General features: G+C 35.5%; 1 protein-coding gene and 2 long non-coding RNA genes across 19 annotated transcripts; 1 reads left to right on the top strand and 2 right to left on the bottom strand.

Annotated features, from left to right (window-relative positions):
- Positions 1-1,505: 1,505 nt before the first annotated feature.
- Positions 1,506-3,199, bottom strand: LOC116929637. Its single transcript, XR_004398001.2, has 5 exons — positions 3,073-3,199; positions 2,693-2,794; positions 2,503-2,639; positions 1,824-2,432; positions 1,506-1,751 (listed from the first exon to the last, which is right to left on the bottom strand). It is a non-coding gene; the product is annotated as an uncharacterized LOC116929637 (long non-coding RNA).
- A 216-nt stretch (positions 3,200-3,415) lies between these two features.
- Positions 3,416-4,878, top strand: LOC116929636. Of its 2 annotated transcripts, none has more exons than XR_004397998.2 (5): positions 3,416-3,549; positions 3,996-4,146; positions 4,213-4,241; positions 4,461-4,562; positions 4,635-4,878. It is a non-coding gene; the product is annotated as an uncharacterized LOC116929636 (long non-coding RNA). The 2 variants fall into 2 exon arrangements; XR_004397999.2 differs by lacking the exon at positions 3,416-3,549 and adding an exon at positions 3,556-3,763.
- A 1,289-nt stretch (positions 4,879-6,167) lies between these two features.
- LOC116929631 (importin-11) lies at positions 6,168-12,956 on the bottom strand. Of its 16 annotated transcripts, XM_045178598.1 has the most exons (26): positions 12,399-12,829; positions 12,235-12,335; positions 12,060-12,173; positions 11,765-11,996; positions 11,534-11,705; positions 11,214-11,477; positions 10,996-11,151; positions 10,874-10,914; positions 10,581-10,790; positions 10,376-10,504; positions 10,109-10,285; positions 9,883-10,047; positions 9,630-9,822; positions 9,435-9,514; positions 9,213-9,370; positions 9,039-9,135; positions 8,808-8,965; positions 8,651-8,743; positions 8,294-8,438; positions 7,754-8,199; positions 7,403-7,531; positions 7,217-7,302; positions 6,779-6,907; positions 6,648-6,722; positions 6,501-6,578; positions 6,168-6,445 (listed from the first exon to the last, which is right to left on the bottom strand). In XM_045178598.1, exons 1-20 carry the CDS (start codon positions 12,552-12,554, stop codon positions 8,074-8,076), a joined length of 2,967 nt encoding a protein of 988 aa, XP_045034533.1. In that variant the 5' UTR covers positions 12,555-12,829; the 3' UTR covers positions 6,168-6,445; positions 6,501-6,578; positions 6,648-6,722; positions 6,779-6,907; positions 7,217-7,302; positions 7,403-7,531; positions 7,754-8,073. The 16 variants fall into 16 exon arrangements, with proteins under 16 accessions (XP_045034533.1, XP_032792801.2, XP_032792800.2 ...); XM_032936910.2 differs by adding an exon at positions 12,836-12,956 and having other exon boundaries at positions 7,217-8,199; positions 12,399-12,556; XM_032936909.2 differs by adding an exon at positions 12,836-12,873 and having other exon boundaries at positions 7,217-8,199; positions 12,399-12,750.
- Between the last annotated feature and the right edge of the window lie 21 nt (positions 12,957-12,977).

Below are 12,977 nucleotides of genomic sequence, written 5' to 3'. Positions count from 1 at the left end.
TATTCTGCACTGGCCTATCCAAAACATTTGATGAATTGAAAATTGATCCCACTCATCATCCAATGGTAGCTAACCAGAATGGAAATTGCTTTTTCTATGTTATCAACTAGCAGTTGGTTTGTATTTATCATGAAGTACAGTTACTTCGATATCTCTTATAATTCGATGAAACATGATCTGTTATGACCAAATTTGAACGCTGGCCTAGAATAAAATAATAATTTTCCGGTTACTTATGCAATCTCTGAATAGAACGGAAGCAAGAATATCGATTCAGAGTTGAACACAGTAATCAAAAAGATCAAGTTTGTTTTCATGTTTGACTTAAGGTATTTCTGAAATAACAAAAAAAGAAGAGCAATGTTGGTGCGCCAACGGCACGTAAGTTCCGTTTATTACAAAAATGGCTGGTTTGAAAGGGAAAGGAGTATTTTCCTTGCAATCAGCGTTTAATAGTGAGCATAAAAGGATAGGAGTCAAACACAAAAAAGTCGGGCTTGATTTTTAGTCAGGCTTTTTCCTCCAAAACTCAACTTAAAATTAAGCCCGACTTTTTCGTTTTTTGTTGTTACCTATCACATGCAAATCATGGCTCAATGGTAGAGCATCTAAAATTTTCATTCTAAGTTTAAACCGGCCTATCTATAATTAAAGTGATACACTAGCACTACATAACATGGATTAGTAGGTCAATGGTTGAGTATCGACATGTGACGCTGGAGGTCTGTGGTTCGAGCCCAACAATAGTAACAAAGTATGGAATCCCTTAAATACAGGATCTTTTGTAATTTATATAAATGGTTCGATTAGATTAATGTCAAACAACACACCTTGTGGGTAACTCGGGGGAGCTCCGTCCAGGTAGCCCTGTCGGATTACCCAGACCATCACGAGACCACTCGAAGTGAGTAGCTGACAGGGATCATGAAATCTGGGTCGGGTTACACAGAACACCACAAGACCACTTGAAGAGGGATACCAGGCAGGGATTCAGGCCACACATCGTCGATTTCCAAGGCAGGAACCTTCCGTTGCGCCAAATCGAGAATACGAAGATATTCTAAGTGTCTACGGTGTTTGTGCATTATATTGTTTAAAAAAAGTACAATAATATATCAGCCGTAGCTCAGTGGTAGAGCAGCGGCATGGAACGATAAAGATCCTGGGTTCGAAACCTAAATGAAGGTTGTGCTCATATTTATGATTTTTGTCATTTTGTGAAAATTTGAACAATTTTGGCGTAAAAAAAAATCCTGCCGAAAAATTTCAGGAAAAATTTTTCAAAAGAAAAAAAAATCCGGGAAAAAATTTTTGTAAAAAAAAAAAAAAAAATTCAGGAAAAATAAAAAAAAATAAAAAAAAAATTCAGGAAAAATTTTTCAAAAAAATATGGGAAAAAATTTTACAGGAAAAAAAAATGTCAAGATATTTGGTTTTTATTAATACTGAACAAATTTACCCGAATCAATTTAATCGATTATAAACGCAATAATAATGAGTGATGATATTATTCAAAATGTGTTTTATTGATAATTCTGAGATACGTTAATGACAAAACATCACAACTGCCTACGGAGTTATCACAAGTAACGGGGAAACATGGCTTCAGAAAACAAAGACTACAAAACACATCACAAGGACTATTTTTTCTATTGTAAACACAAGAAAATTTAAGTAAAAGGAAAATTTCGAACGCCTCTCCAACTGCCAACAATCACTACAGGAAACTCCTTTTCCATTTCATCAGCGACCTAGGTTGAAGAATTTAATAAAATTAGTACAAATTTGTTTGCAAATATACGTATTTTAGGCAGTGAATTTACCTCGTGAATAGCGATATTTGCATCAACTTCTTTCCTAAAAATCTTGACTAATATCATAAATGGAACTCACACATTTTTCGTCAGCTCTCGTCGTGTTACGTATATTTTTAACGAATTTCGTCCACGTAGATTATCATCATAATTATAGTACCAGAAGACGTCATTTGCAGCATCAACATACTCACAACTGGACACGCTCTTACTGAAAATGAATCACTTAATATGGGAATAGAAGATTAAAAATATATGACAGCACACATTCCAACCCAAAACAATTTAAAACATAAAAAAAAAGGCACAATTTCAATTTTACAGGTGTAGGGACAATTCAAAATAGCTAGTAGTCCAGTCATACCAAAACCCCAACTTACAAAATCCAGCTTCTAACTCAGGATAACAAGATGGAGAAATTAATCTCATATTTGTACCTGAGCTTATTATAATAATAGATTCGATACAAGTTTATGATCTAAAGAGAAAAGTTAAGCAGCTAAGCAAGTCTTAATGTTAACCATTAACATAGATTACAATTATTGATTAGCAACCACTTATTCGTTTTGTACATTGGGTCAACCACAGAAGCTTTTCCTCTTCATTACAGTAATCGACCTCCATAAAAAAAATAAACCATAAATTAGTATTAATTCCTTACCAATAAATAGTTACAACATTTTAATACCCTATCAATAAGGATATTGACCGCAATTTCAATTTACGCAGCTATCACTCGTCTAAGTGTGTGTGTGTACCCTGGACAGGTAAATGAAACTTCAGCAATTAATCTCCACAAAACCCAATGATTCCAGATGACCTAAACTGAGGATACAAATTTAAAATCACAGTTGAAGCTGAATTCAAGATTTTATTACTATGTTACAATTAAACACACTGTAACAAAGCCTAAGCGAGTGCAGCTCACATGGATAACAAATGAAATGGTAGAAACCAACAATGAAATCCAGAAACCTAGCCTAAAACATTTAGTAAAAAACGGTCAACGTAACAATTTAAGAAAATAAAATGTTAATACCAATAAAAAGATTAATTAAGTATAATTTTTATTGAAAACATAATTGTTAAGACAAAATTAATCGCTAACAAACCATAGCCGAGAGTCAGATCACAGAATAAGTGTCATAATACAAGTAACAAAATGTCTGTACATAACATGCGCATCTAACCAGATTGTTTGACAATCATAAAAATTTACATTTGAACCACTGTAACGATAAAGAAAAGACATACTTACCCGACAACGGCGGAGTTCTGATATCAAAAGAATTTTACTGTAGTGTCGCTCTCTTTATATAGCTCTCCTGATCTCGATGACAGTTTCATCGCATGGTAGAAAAATAAAGCTCGTTTTCGCCACCTGTCGGACATTTAAAGGTAGTTTAGGTAAGGACTTCTACTATCATTGATCATCATTTGAAACTAGGCCGTAATTGAGATAAAATGTTAGTATAATTTCGGTTCAATTAATTTTAAATTCCTTTATTGTTATACTATATTATTAAGTTACGTTGGGCAACTTAGAATCAAAAGTCTAATGTTGATTAGAAGTCCTTCCCTAAACTACCTTTAAATCTCCGACAGGTGGCGTAAACATGCTGTTTTGTTTTTTTTCCTACCACATGATGACACTCTCGTCGAGATCAGGAGAGCTATATAATGAGTGCCAACATACTGAGTAGTTCTGTTGAGCTCAGAACCTCGTTACTGTTGCGTAAGTATGATAATGTATTAAGGTAACATTATTATTAAACCATCAAATGTAAATTCAGTTGATCGTCCACAATTCTGGTTAAAATGCTTGTTAATGCATTGGTTTTCCCAATGATAATCCCTTTAAATCAGTATCACAATGATTGTTACATTTTTTATTTGAGTAGTATTTGTTAATTTGAAGTTCTGCTGTTTCATTTCACATATTGGTGAAGGTGAGTGCCTACGTTCTGTTGGTTAGATTTGCGGTTTGTATAAGGAGGGAAATTTGTTTCCATTACACTGTGTTTTGTTGTTTCATTGTTCAACATATATGTAGGTTCTTTTACTAAGATTTTGGGTTGGTTTCCATAGACTTTGTTACAGTGGGTTTAAATGTATCATGTCAAGGAAAACTGGTATTTGTCTTCAACTACAATTTGAATCTTGTATTCCCACTTTAACTAGGTCTAAATTAGGGTATTGTCTTGATCTTGGATGCTGAAATCTTGTTTACGTATAAAAAAATACTTGGAAAGATGAATGATAATTGCGAAGATGCGATTTTCGGTATAGTCATTTTAGAAATGATATTGTGCCAAATATACTAATAAATAAGGTATTTATGTTGTAACTATGTAATGGCAAGAAATTTGTACTAAGTTGTTTTATTTCTTAAATGCAGGTTGATGACTGTAATGGAATGGAAAAAAGGTACTGTTACTGAAAAGTTACAAAATTAACATCTATTTCTTAATCAATGAAGAAATCCTGTTTTGGTGCCTAACATGGAAACTTGATTGGGTGTATAATTTTTTGCTCTAACTTCTGGTGTGTAGAAGTAATTGGTGTTAGAGTAGAATAACTTATTAACTAGTTCAATGTAAAAATAACAAGGTATTGTCATATTTTAATCTTCAAATCCCACGTTAGATGGTTCGTTATCAGGAGTTAGCGAAGAATGTAAGGTCCGTCATTCATGTACTAGTACAGATTTTTAGGAATGAAGTTACTGCAAATATCGCTATTCACGAGGTAAATTCACTGCTTAAAATACGTATATTTGCAAACAAATTTGTACTAATTTTATTAAATTCTCCAACCTAGGTCGCTTATGAAACGAAAAAGGAGTTTCCTGTAGTGATTGTTGGCAGTTGGAGAGGCGTTCGAAATTTTCCTTTTACTTAAATTTTCTTGTGTTTACAATAGAAAAAATAGTCCTTGTGATGTGTTTTGTAGTCTTTGTTTTCTGAAGCCATGTTTCCCCGTTACTTGTGATAACTCCGTAGGCAGTTGTGATGTTTTGTCATTAACGTATCTCAGAATTATCAATAAAACATTTTGAATAATATCATCACTCATTATTATTGCGTTTATAATCCATTAAATTGATTCGGGTAAATTTGTTCAGTATAAATAAAAACCAAATATCTTGACATTTTTTTTTCCTGTAAAATTTTTTTCCATATTTTTTTGAAAAATTTTTCCTGAATTTTTTTTTTTTTTTTTTATTTTTCCTGAATTTTTTTTTTTTTTTTTTACAAAAATTTTTTCCCGGATTTTTTTTCTTTTGAAAAATTTTTCCTGAAATTTTTCGGCAGGATTTTTTTTTACGCCAAAATTGTTCAAATTTTCACAAAATGACAAAAATCATAAATATGAGCACAACCTTCATTTAGGTTTCGAACCCAGGATCTTTATCGTTCCATGCCGCTGCTCTACCACTGAGCTACGGCTGATATATTATTGTACTTTTTTTAAACAATATAATGCACAAACACCGTAGACACTTAGAATATCTTCGTATTCTCGATTTGGCGCAACGGAAGGTTCCTGCCTTGGAAATCGACGATGTGTGGCCTGAATCCCTGCCTGGTATCCCTCTTCAAGTGGTCTTGTGGTGTTCTGTGTAACCCGACCCAGATTTCATGATCCCTGTCAGCTACTCACTTCGAGTGGTCTCGTGATGGTCTGGGTAATCCGACAGGGCTACCTGGACGGAGCTCCCCCGAGTTACCCACAAGGTGTGTTGTTTGACATTAATCTAATCGAACCATTTATATAAATTACAAAAGATCCTGTATTTAAGGGATTCCATACTTTGTTACTATTGTTGGGCTCGAACCACAGACCTCCAGCGTCACATGTCGATACTCAACCATTGACCTACTAATCCATGTTATGTAGTGCTAGTGTATCACTTTAATTATAGATAGGCCGGTTTAAACTTAGAATGAAAATTTTAGATGCTCTACCATTGAGCCATGATTTGCATGTGATAGGTAACAACAAAAAACGAAAAAGTCGGGCTTAATTTTAAGTTGAGTTTTGGAGGAAAAAGCCTGACTAAAGATCAAGCCCGACTAAAAATCAAGCCCGACTTTTTTGTGTTTGACTCCTATCCTTTTATGCTCACTATTAAACGCTGATTGCAAGGAAAATACTCCTTTCCCTTTCAAACCAGCCATTTTTGTAATAAACGGAACTTACGTGCCGTTGGCGCACCAACATTGCTCTTCTTTTTTTTGTTATTTCAGAAATACCTTAAGTCAAACATGAAAACAAACTTGATCTTTTTGATTACTGTGTTCAACTCTGAATCGATATTCTTGCTTCCGTTCTATTCAGAGATTGCATAAGTAACCGGAAAATTATTATTTTATTCTAGGCCAGCGTTCAAATTTGGTCATAACAGATCATGTTTCATCGAATTATAAGAGATATCGAAGTAACTGTACTTCATGATAAATACAAACCAACTGCTAGTTGATAACATAGAAAAAGCAATTTCCATTCTGGTTAGCTACCATTGGATGATGAGTGGGATCAATTTTCAATTCATCAAATGTTTTGGATAGGCCAGTGCAGAATAAAACATATGCTGCTTTAGACTGTTCATAAAGATGATTAACAACCCCCTATAGAAAAAAAATCTAATTGCCACATTCAAAGTAATTTTTTTCACAATCTGACTCCATGCTATCTTCGAAAACACTCCCATAAAAACATTGCCAACAAACACCATCATCTATGTTTTTTTCAAGGTGGTATCTAGAGAAAAAACAGTTAAAAGTAAATTTCGCTATTCATTTCCAAGTTAAATGAATTTTTGTCTTTTACTTTCAATTGCCACAGCATATCCTCTATAACAATTTCCACTCACAGATGATTCATCAGCATTCCATGGCCTACCACCTAAAAATATTAACAGTACAGTTTAGTTGGTGTGGAATTAAGATAAATCAAAACACCTTTCATGTCTACTGATTTCAGTCCACAAGTAAATTGGTAACAAAGAACAAGTAACTTCCATACTGGTCCAACTACTGACGCCAAACCAACGTATCGTGTCACATTCTCCTTCAATTCCATTATATTATCTATGAAAAACAAAAAAACTTACATGTTCAAACTGACAAAAACAAAAACTCATGTTCAAACCCTACAATTCACCAAAATTATCAACATTTATCAGGTGATAAGAGAGATCTCTAATATTGTTTAGGATTGCCTTTCTCTCCCCCTCCCCCCTTAACAAACATAATTCCAGATGACGTAGGTGAATAGCATATCTCAAAGTTACAATCAATAAGAGTAAACTGTGTAGGAAAGTTCCATACCAATTTCTTCTGGTCCCACATGTCACCATCATTCAAAAGTTAATCCATCAAATCTTCAACCCAACATACCTGCAGCCATTCCCATAGTTCCTTCAGCCATTGATGCAGTGCAGTGTCGGGTGAAAATTTATTTCTACATACTCACAAATCTTTTCCTGTAAAAAAAACTAGGCCAATTTCCCATCACAATCTTAACAGATAATGCAACATCAGAAATTTTACGTACACGTGGCTTTATACAGGAGATCAACTTACCACAAATCGGCGTTAAACCGTGCTCCTTGAACCATGCTTGTTCGGGAAAAAATACATTTCGCACAGGTTAAGCAAGCGCCATCTCGTAGCTCTTGACGGGGGGTGGGGGAACAATAAACCTTGGTATTTCTATAAGAAAAAAATACATAAATTCAAGAAAGTAACCAAATGCAATAAACATTTTGTTAAAATAATTTAAGGACACTTAAATTATCAATATTTCCTTGATTAAAAGAGGGATCTGCAACCCTGGAGCTGGCTTTGTATTATCGCACACAATTGTTTTCTTAGAAATTTTTTCACACATTGACTTTTTACGGATCTATCATTTCTATCTTTCGGAGCACTTACTCCAGTTGCAAAGTGATGACGAATTTCATTCTCATAATCGCTTCAACTCGTTCTGTTTCAATGCTTTAGTCTCCCAGGTGGTTTACGCTCTTGATCTCACAATCGATTAAACAAAAATCTAAGGTTGGCCTAAACAGTTACCAATGCACAGTAATGCCAACTTTTCTTCCAGCTGGCCTTTGTTCTCCCATAGTTTTGTTACATAGTCTTTTTGTTTATTTATTTATGGGTTACTCAAAAGCTAGATTAAGAGCTTCAAAATGGAAGGGAGTAGTTTGCAAGGATATCGATGATGTAAGAATACACAAACAAAACTGAATTCACAATTGGTTGTTGCGAGGCTGATGGCTAAGGAAATTACGCATCATTTCCAAAGTTTCATTATCGACTGTCTGCGTCATGTCTTGGAAGCGGGCTGAGCCCACTTGCGCTTCCAACTGGGCAATCTAAATCCAATTTTGTTTAATTAGCCGATAATGGGACCACGTAGATAATTCTTAAAAAGCAAAAACAAAAAACAATGCATAATAAATGATTTACCTGATTTCGAAAGTATGTTGGGAGTGGTAGAGTGAACACTGGATCTACGGATCGGCGAGTAGAAATGTAGCGCTTCAAGTGTTCATTATCAACTTCTTCTTCACCTTCGTCGGCCTGAACATGTCCGGGAGCGTATACCAATCGACTTAGCCGAAAAAGTGCCAACATAAAAAACGGGAAAGAAAAAATAAATCAATGAATAACAATAAAAAATAAGTAAATAAAAAGTTAATTAATAAAGAAAATTATTTAATAAAAAATGAACAAAATATAAAATATAAAATTTGAGTCTATAGATCTGTCACGCATTATTTCTTAAATCGCGCGTCGATTCCGCGTGAAAACCTTGACACTTACTCGATTTCTTCGCCGGAATCCGTAGGTGGCAATATGTCATTGATAGTTTCACAGATGCGCATAAATATGCCGCATACTTTGTCCAAGATAATACTGCAGGTATTACACAAAAGTCGAGTAATGGATCCATTCAAAATAAAAATTAAATGCTATTTACTCCGATTGGCAAGTTAAGAGGGAAGCCAAAGCAATGGCCAAGAGTTTTTTTTTCTCTAGAGCAAAAACGCTGGACATTTTGTCAATCCATAAGGTCATAAATTTGTCCAGTACAAACTCTGGGGTTTGCTTCTCCCTTCGAGCAACTTCTGCGATCACCTACGAATATCAAGAAAAATAAAATATGGTGAAATTTATCTTAATTTTGGGTTGCACAAAGCGAATAACTCACTTGGAAGAAAATTTCTTTAGAAGCAAGTACAACACGGGAAATGGCCGAAAAGAAGGATGTAATGATCAAAGCCGTGCTAGACCCATCCAATAAGCTCCTGTTGGACAAATTGAATCAGAACATTCAAACGCTTACTAACTAGGGATACATAAATAGTATTGCAATTTCACGTACGAAACCACGAATGGTAAAATGGGAGAAACAATTGATGCTGCAGTTTCTGGCCGATTAACGAGCATGCTCTCTATCACAGACATAACTCTCATTTCACCTTCGGGGCGCATGTCGACGATTTGTTCCATCAAAACATTGACAATGCGTGATCCATACATCTGTAATACAAGAATGGCACGATTTTTAAAGAAATACAATAAATTGTTTTACTTCCATGCTTACGGCCAGAAACTCGTCCGGGCAAAGATATATGTACGCCTTGAGGATATCGCAGCAAATGATGAGATTTTCGGAACCCAGTTCTGTACAAACAAACCAACAACAACAACAAAATAAAATAAAATAAATAAACAAAATAATTACGGTAGTCGTTGACTTAGGACTAAAAAGATCCATTGTTGCTAATTAGAGTAATACCAAGTAACTGGGGCATATTATTTAGGAGCTGCAGAACTTGAGGATTGGCCTGCGACAATGACTCGATCATAGCTTGCCATAACGCTAATGCATCGTCTAGCAAGTACACGTGAGCAGGTTGCTCCGAGTCGGTGCTGTAGGCAACAACTGGTAGCAGGCAATGAAGCAGATCTTCTGTATTACTTCCAACGCCCTAATGATCAAATTCCTTGTGGTTTGCAACTACAAAGAAATATGTAAACTCGTAATTTACCTTAACAACATGCACGAGAGTGCTAATAATTGCACATCGTAACAGATTGTGCTCGTCGGAAGCATCCCACAGAGCAGGAAGAAGCTGTAGCAATGTACCTAGAAAAGGCTTCATTTGGTTCCCAAGTAATTCGATGAGAAGCGACATCACGTTTAACACATTCATCTGTGGGAGAAAAAAATTGCCTGAAACAGTGATACCAACTCATCTGCACAACTTTACAAACTTTTGTTTCACATTCTTCTGTTTCTTTCAACAGAGTGAACAGTAGAGAAAAAGATCGCTCGAGATAGGGAAGAAACTGTTCTGCGTTAAATTCGAAATCATCCAATGCCGACCGTAATGTCACTGCGGAAGAAAGTCGAATGACAAGATCTTCTCCGGGTTCCATTAAACCTAGGACCTATGTTTTCAACGTGCAGGTTTTTTTCCCCTTAATTACATTGTTACGATGAACGAATAACGGCAAAAACTGCGAATTAAAAAAATTTACCGTTTCATAAATCAAAGGTCGGAGGTCAACGGATAGTTTGACTCCTATCCATCGGCCCAAAAGCCACACTACTCTTCGTCGTAGAATGCGGTAGTTGCTTTCTTTCACTCGAAGTTCTTGCAACAGTACCTATCGAATAATAATTGTCAGAAAAAACCCCAAAATATGTATATATATATTGCTATTTCCTTGTTGAGCTACTGACCTGACTAAACCATCGATCGAAATCCACCTCATCGAATAATTCAAAGGCTGCAAGCCCGATAGCATTGTAAAGCGCATCCTTCTTTATTATACGACTCATGTCGTTCGGTGGAATCAATCCCATACTTTCGTTGAGCATGGAGATCAACACTGGACTCAGAATAGATTGATATTCGTGGAAAAGACTCAAAAATAAACATCCTGTACAAGGCTAAGAAATTACAAAAAATTAAAGAAAAATGTTAGCAAATTAATCAGCATTAAACTGAAGTTACAGAAGCATCTTAAACCCACCCTAAGACTGTATTTCCAAGCTTCACCACCTTCTTCCGCAGCTGGAATTTAAAAAAATTGACAATGAATGAAATGAACCAGGAAAAAAAAAAAATTTATGAAAAATATTTGTATATAATTACCAAATTCCTCCGGATTGGTTTCCCACAGATGAAGATCTTCCTGCGAGAGCAGTAGATAGTTTTCGATCAATTGTCGACACATCAAAGAGAGTGAGTCGGGCGTAAGAACTTCTGACTTGATACGGTAGGCTTCAAGAGTGGCAGGTTCCTTAGTATCTGAACATACAACCGTTATGACGTCACAGCCAAGTGTGCTACTATCAAATATGTGAACATACCTTCGATAACCTTCGCTGGTCTATATTCGGCACAGAGTACAATGCCCTTCACTAGGTTTAAAGACTGGACTACAAACGAATCAAACAGTAGAACTTGGTTCTCTGGCTTGAACAAATAGTGAAGGACAAATTCGACAGTCATGCGTATAAACGGTACAAATGAGAACGGATGGAAGTCCAGAAGATCTCTGAGAACCTTGCAATGAACAACCAGATATTTTTCACACAACGCCAACAGACTGTCGTTGGACAGGATCATTTGACCTGTAGTTTCAAGCTTATTAGACATGCCATTCGATTATCTGGTATCTACCACTTACGGTATTGGAGAAGGTTTTTTATACGCTCATACGAAGCCTGAACGAATTCCATAACTGTATTGGTTTGATGAGGCGTCTTAAAACCATGAACAGTCAACTTGCGCATGACACGTAAACATAGCAGCGCTTTCTCCATCGTAGCTCCAACAATATCAGCGTTACTAGTTTCCATCTACAGCTCAACGATATATCAGTAAGGATAGTTGGTGAATGTGATCGGAAATTGCTTACTTGTTGCAAAAGCGTTTGGTTGATATGACTATAAAGGGCATAAACGTAACTGTACATTTCCGAGCTCAGATCCTGGAAAGCGCGGCGATCTCCTGCCAGCCTTTTTGAGGCAAGAGATTTTGTCACATGATGCAAATAAAGCAAGGCTCTTTGCTGAACCAAGTCATCTTCAGTCCTCACAAGATGCAAGAGAGAAGGCAGCAATTCTGGCCATTCTTTTGGATAGTCATATCTATAACAACCATTTCTATACCTATCTTCTAACAGAATAATGAAAAAATCCAAGTTTTACTACCTTGCAATCTTAGAAATGATAATAGCTAGCTGTGTAGCAACTTGCAGAACAGGCTCATTTATGTGACTAATCAACTTTTGTCGTAAAATTGCTTTTTCGCCTTCTGGAATTGAACTGTAAAGAAATAGCTGAATTGGTTACTTTTTACACATTATAAACAGAAATATTTTAGGACTTGGATGTATTTTTGCGCCAATATCTGTCAATTCCATTTTTGAAGTATACTGAGGCCAGCCACCGCACTTTCACATCAATTGAGGTATTTGTGATTATTTCCTGAAAAGAAATAAAATCTGAATGCAGGCATTTTTTTCCTTCAAAACACTAAACTCAACTTACAATTAATGTCAGGTGGAAAACTGGTGTACTTTCCACTGTCTTTAAATAAATTTCTGCTTCCTTAATCAAGGCTGTATTTTCACTGACACCAGCTTGCAGAGCTTCAAAAATTGCTGCTTTCGCTGAGGGGTTGACAGACAGTTGAATATTGGCCATTTCTTTGGAAATAATAAGACTTCAAAATCCCCACATGACACCAAGTCAGGTCACAAAATAACTTATTGACAGCTAACTGTATAAATGTATACTAGCAGCTAAAAAGTCGTCTACACTGAAGATCAACGTTACAAAAGACGACACCCAGTTGGGTTCCAAAGTTTAAGTAACCGCTAATTAACAGTGCAGGGGAAACCTGTTTAAAATATTTTCGTTTACTTGTGCAACCAATGTAGTCTAAATTCCACAAAAATATAAAGAAAAAAATCTCTGAATCTCACGTGCGTAAATCAGTCAGTTAACGTTTGTGATTGGCCTTTCACAACAATGCCACTACAATTTATTCTTCAAGAAATAAAAACTCTTTAAATTTTTAATTTTTAAATATCTTTATTTTGCACTTTCTTAATTCAATCGTCAGAA

Source organism: Daphnia magna, linkage group LG8 (assembly GCF_020631705.1).
Source record: "Daphnia magna isolate NIES linkage group LG8, ASM2063170v1.1, whole genome shotgun sequence".
Taxonomy (NCBI): domain Eukaryota; kingdom Metazoa; phylum Arthropoda; class Branchiopoda; order Diplostraca; family Daphniidae; genus Daphnia; species Daphnia magna.
The sequence above is the reverse complement of the archived record's forward strand: the minus strand, read 5'-3'. Positions and strand labels throughout refer to the sequence as shown.

Excerpts from the sequence above, each read along its gene's own strand:
- LOC116929631 (XM_032936910.2), bottom strand. The coding sequence starts at position 12,554 with ATGGCCAATATTCAACTGTCTGTCAACCCCTCAGCGAAAGCAGCAATT. Across the intron at positions 10,791-10,873 it reads CTTGGAAATACAGTCTTAGG|CCTTGTACAGGATGTTTATT; the intron begins GTGGGTTTAAGA and ends GTAATTTCTTAG. Across the intron at positions 10,505-10,580 it reads TCGATCGATGGTTTAGTCAG|GTACTGTTGCAAGAACTTCG; the intron begins GTCAGTAGCTCA and ends ATTATTCGATAG.